The 5,343-nt window shown below is 61.7% G+C and overlaps 1 protein-coding gene across 1 annotated transcript; it reads right to left on the bottom strand.

The window, feature by feature from the left end:
- Positions 1-491: 491 nt before the first annotated feature.
- LOC106886240 (selenoprotein Pb-like) lies at positions 492-3,918 on the bottom strand. Its single transcript, XM_014938997.1, is given in 5 exon segments — positions 492-1,503; positions 2,174-2,309; positions 2,432-2,644; positions 2,751-2,989; positions 3,783-3,918. Coding segments are annotated over 4 exon segments (813 nt in total). The 5' UTR covers positions 2,975-2,989; positions 3,783-3,918; the 3' UTR covers positions 492-1,263.
- Positions 3,919-5,343: the final 1,425 nt, after the last annotated feature.

Below are 5,343 nucleotides of genomic sequence, written 5' to 3'. Positions count from 1 at the left end.
TTGAGTGGGGCTGTGTGGGATGATGGAGTGAAGGGCTATGGGGCTGAGACAGGCACGGGGACCCAATTAATTGAGGGCTGGGGAGCCCCATAATATGCTCAAAATGGGGACCGGTCTGGGTGGTGGGGACAAGATGCACAAGATGAACTTTGGCCCCACAACAGCAGTTCACGGCAGGCACCCCAACATCACACCTACAAGCCAGAGATGGAGGTGCTGAGCCAAACTTCCTCCTGGCAGTGCAGGGTTAATGCCCTGTCCTGGGAGAGGTAACCAGAAGGTATGAAGAGATGGGGTCCCGTGGGCCTTCAACCCTTTTACCTCCAAGTAAAAGAGGAATGCAAATCACCACTGGATACTGCTTCATGGAGTCCACATCCAGCCCCAAGTCTCTCTCTGAGCCAAGAGAATCACCCACAGCCAGCCCAGCGCTGAGCAAGCTCCCCACCCTCTCTGGGGAAGGGACCCATCAGAGGCCAAGCTGAGCAGGGTTTGCTTCACAGAGGTTTTATTCATATTCTGGATATCCACATCGCCCTCCCATCTCACTTCTCCCCCAGGAGAGACCCCAGGATCCTCACCCCTTCCTCCCAGGACTGCGGGCCCTGGATACAGCCCCTAGGTCTCCAAGAGGGGACAAGGCCACCATCTTGCGGCCACCCATCACCACTGCACATACCCGTGTGCAAGGTCTGGAGGGTCCCCAGGATGTGACAGCTATGGGGGTACAGGGTTTGGACCATGAGGAGCTGTGACCTTCCACCACTCCTAGTGCCCCCATCCCCTGGGATCATGTCCTGTGGGGCACATGCTGTTCCTCCACTTGCTCCCCAGCCAAGGCATCCAGGGGTGCCAGGACACCCAGGGGTGCCAGGATGGGCAAAGCATGCCTACAGTGCTGCTCTCATCCCAGTTCTGTCCCCTCCACCCCTGCCCTGCCCCTCCATGCAGTGTCAGCCGGCAGTGACCAGGGACCTCCTGGTTTGCACCACGAGCTTCATTGAGCACGAAAAGGCAGGTGGCAGCAGGGGAAGGGTCAGAACTCATCCCTGGGGCTGAAAATGCAGCACCTCTGGGTGTCCGAGGGAGATTTTCATCCCTGGTCACAGCATGGGAATATGACCCACCTGGGGGATGCTGGAGGGGGTTGTTATACCTACACTGCTGGTGACCAGCAGCTCAAAACATGTCCTTTCATGCCTCTGGGAAGCGAGTTGGCGTGGTCTGCACACTACTGGGTTCTGCAAGGCTGCCCAGCCTGGCTTAGCGCTCATTTCCCTCCTTCCGCTTCTTCCCCTCGTGATGGGGCTGGCCGTGGTCTCCATGGTGGTGGTGAGTATGGGTGGCAGGTTCGTGGCCCCCCCTCAGGTCTGTGGCTTTCTCGCTGCTGACCTCATGGTGGTGGTGAGGGTGGAGGGGGTGGTGCTGATGGATGGGGGGCTCCTTCCCCTCGTGTTTGGGAAGCAGGCTCGGGGTTACAGGCGCCTCGGTGGTACTGTTAGCCTGGTGAAAGCAACACAAGGGCTGGGGCAGCACGTGAACACACACACACAGCCCCACCATGAGCCTGCGAGCACACCTGTGAGCTGGGGTGAGGGCAGACCAGTGTCTGTCATACAGAAAGCTGCGTGGATCAGAGCAAAGGCTCTCCAGACCCAGGGTGCAGGAGGACAGGAGAGGCTGGAGCACACAGAGCACAAGCCTCTGTACCTACATCCACTGGCTCAAGCTGTCCATGGTCCAGGAAATTCCTGAGCCAGGAAGGGACTTGGCATTTAGCATTTCTAGTTGGATTTTTCTCCTAAGAAGTGACTAATCACCTGCTGAGCCCACAGCTGTATTCTTTTCTTTGCTATGTTCTTTTCTTTTCTTGCCACCTCCAGGTCCATTGCCCGCCCCTTTGTTATGCCAGAACAGCCAGCGACCCTACTTAGCTTTTCCAGATGTGGGCTATGACCTCTTTAGTCCCCTCCTTCTCAGCCTGAAAGCTCTGACCTATTTAACTGCCCTTATTCTGGACCTTTCATCACCTTCCCTCTCAACTATGGACAAGAGCAGCTGCCAACCCAGAGCCTGTCCCCGACGTGAAGATAAGGTTGGGGTTTTTTTTCCTGATGTGCAATGCTGGAGGAGGGAAGGGAGCCCGGCCCCAGCGAGCATCCCTGCTCCTTACCTCCTGGGTGGTGTTGGGGTAGAGGGAGCAGTTGCCGCAGAAGTCCTTGCTGTGGGTGAAGCGGATGGCTGACTCCACGTAGGGGAAGTGGAGGAAGCTGTAGGGCAGCTGGATGTGGAAAGCCAAGCGGCCACACCTGTGGGGAGAAGCCATGGCCCGGCTCGAGGCGGGGATCCTCCCAGCCCAGCCATAGCGGGGGGCTTTGGGGAAGCCCACCAAACGCTCCATAACCCCTCAGCTGAGATAGGGGACACTCACCGGTCATAGACAAGGAAGTCATCCTTGTCTCCCCCCAGGACCTGCCAGACATCAGGGTCTTCCAGCTCTGGCTGGAAGACGGGGACGCCTGGCGGGGCATGGCGCTTCAGTTCCTCAAACATGACACGGGAGAGCGGCGCCTTCTCATTGACAATCATGTAGCGGACATCGACCGTGCCCTGCCGGGCCAGCTTCTCCCGCAGGCCCCCGAGGCTGTGGGGAAGGAGGTGCTGGGAGCCAGGGGTGCCAGGTTCAGGGGCCGCCGTGCTGTCCCCCAAGATGGCAGGGCTGGGTGTGGGGTGGGGGGAACCAAGCTCACCTGTGGGCCTGCTGCAGGCAGAACTGTCAGCTGGCCTTCAGCAGGGCCACCACCGTCACCTGCCCTGCCGCCCCCGCCATGGGGCTCGAGCCGTTGATGCTCCATGCTGGTGCCTCCCGGCACAGCCGGCTGCTGTTGGCCACCCCCTCGGAGGCTGAGGCCACCCCCTCGGAAGCCGAGGCCAGCCCCAGCCAGGTGGCCAGGGCCAGCACCAACAGCCCCATCCCGGACCCTTGCCCCTGTCAGGGGGAATTGGGGTGTTAGTATCCCCTCTTCCCTGGGGCTCAACCCAGCAGGGTCTTCCCAGCCCCACTGCAACCCCAAATCACCTCCCTGCCACCCCTCTGGGGCAGACAAAAACTGGTGGGCAGTGTCAGACTGGTCCCAGCATGGCACTGGGAGCCAGGACACCCCACTCCCTCGGGGAGGATTGGGGTACCCAGCTCCAGACAAGCATTGTGCCCTTGCTGCTGGCTTTCGTGGCTGTCGCAGCGGGTGCCATGGTCTCGCCCAGTGGTGAGTTACCAGCTCCACATGCCAGGGATGAAGGTCCCCTCTCCCATGGGTGGTGGGGGACAAGCTCCACCTCTCCAACCCAAAAAGCCAGACCCAGCCCCGGCCAGGGGTCTGTCCTTGCCCCTGAGATGGTCAGGGATGCAGCTCCCCATTGTCCTGGTCATCAGCGAGGAGCCAGTGGGACAGGCATAGTGACCTTCAGGTCACCTTGAGAGTCCTCAGTGCTCCACGAAGCGCTTAAGGGGTGCACAGAGCCTTTAACCCCACCCACCCCCTGCCTCCAATAGCCGCCTGAAGCCCCTTCCTCCCACAACCCCCCAACCCTGCCCACCCCAAGATATGCCCCATCCCTCCAGGATCCAGCACGCTTAATGGACAGGGGAGAGGGGGAGGACATGGGGCTGGGGGGGACGATCCAGGGAGGTGGGGAGAGAGCAGGGGACTGTGGAGTCTAGTTGGGATGGATGTAGCCCCAAATCCCCAGCCCTCTCCCCCGCGAGAACGAGCCCTCAATACCGCTCTTCTCCTCACTGCCGTCCTCTGGCCAGACTTTGCTTCCAGTCCCAGCGGCTCTTGGCAATGCCCAGCTGGCCCGAGTCTCCCTTTTATCTCCTGTCCACTCTCCCCGCCCAGGAGGGAGGAGAGGAGCCTGGCCAGAGCAGGGACTGTGCCCCGGCCACCCCCCGCCTGCCTTGGGGAATGGCAACAAGGCAGGCACTGTCCCCCCCTGTTTCCCCTCCTTCGTTCTGCTGCTGCCACAGCCCAGCCCAAGCTGTGCTGGGGCAAAGCGGTGCCTGGTGCTGGGCTGGCACAGAGGGTGCCAGGCGGTGCTGCGGGGAAAAGCCAGGCATGGCTGTTCAAACCCCCCCCATGGGCACAGGAGGGCTGGCAGCATTGCTAAGGGCACCATGGGGTGACATCGAACAGTGCCATCCATGCACAAGGTCCTGGGGGAGCCGCCGGTGCAGCTTCTTCCACCCTGCAGCCAAAAAGATGAGTGCCTGCCCCACACCTCTGGGGTGCTGGAGCTCTCTACCCCACAGGGTGCCACCCCAAAGGCCATGTCGTCCTGGCACATGGTGACACAGCCACTCTTGGGCCATGCTTGGCCCCACAACAAGCCCCCAGCACCTGGTCCTGTGCCTCCTACCCTGCTCTGGGCCCAGGGGGGCTGTGGTGGCATGAGGAGCTAGTCCTGCCTTGGGAAATCACAGTCCCAATGGATCCTCCCCCCGGCCCCAACCAAACAAGAGGAGCTCACCACTTCAGCCGCACATGGACATCTCCGCAAATATTTGAGCAGTTTATCGTACCTGTGCTCTGTACAAAAACATGATAAGGCAGGGAAGGGCAGCAGACACAGACACGATGGGGGCAGCAACACGGTCCCAGACACATGAAGGGGGTGGGGAGGGATTTGTCTGAAAACAGCCATGAGCAGTCCGGAAAAAGGGGATTGATGCCGGCAAGGACATGGGGCCGTGGGTTTGGGCCATTGGGTTGGGATTGGGGATGCTGGTGCAGCTGTGTCAGGTCAGCCCGGAGCGAACCCACCCTGTGACTGACACCTGACCCTCCGCAGAGCTGTCGCTCCCCAAAATCCACTTGCTTTTTCCCCCCTCCAAGCCCCTGCGGGTACCCTGGGGCACTAAGAAGCACCCAGCACCCAGCAGGGGCACGAACCCCCCCGGCTGCACCCCCTGTCACCGAGGGGTTGGAGCCGGCAGGGAGTCACCACGGGCCATTTCATCACCCCTCCCAGGGGACCCCCAGCCACCACCCGGCAGCCGGGTCGTCTCCTCCGGTGCTCAGCCCGGGCAGCTTCACGCTCCGCACACCCAGCCCGGCGCCTCTGGGCTCCACGCAAACTCTGGGCACCCGCAGCGTCCCGCACCCATACCTCCCTGCCTCTAAACCCGGCGGCAGCCGCCCCCGTGTCGTCCCCCCGGCCCGACGCCCCGTGTGCCGGCCCACAACGGCACCCACCGATCCCCCCCCGACCACCATCACCACCCCCGCCCCGGGGAGGCTTCCCCATGGCGGGGGCAGGTTGCTTTGCTGCCACCCCGCCACCGCC

This window comes from Calidris pugnax, unplaced genomic scaffold (genome assembly GCF_001431845.1).
Source record: "Calidris pugnax isolate Ruff unplaced genomic scaffold, ASM143184v1 scaffold18, whole genome shotgun sequence".
Lineage (NCBI taxonomy): Eukaryota > Metazoa > Chordata > Aves > Charadriiformes > Scolopacidae > Calidris > Calidris pugnax.
Note: the sequence above shows the minus strand (reverse complement) of the source record. Positions and strands in the feature narration are given on the sequence as shown.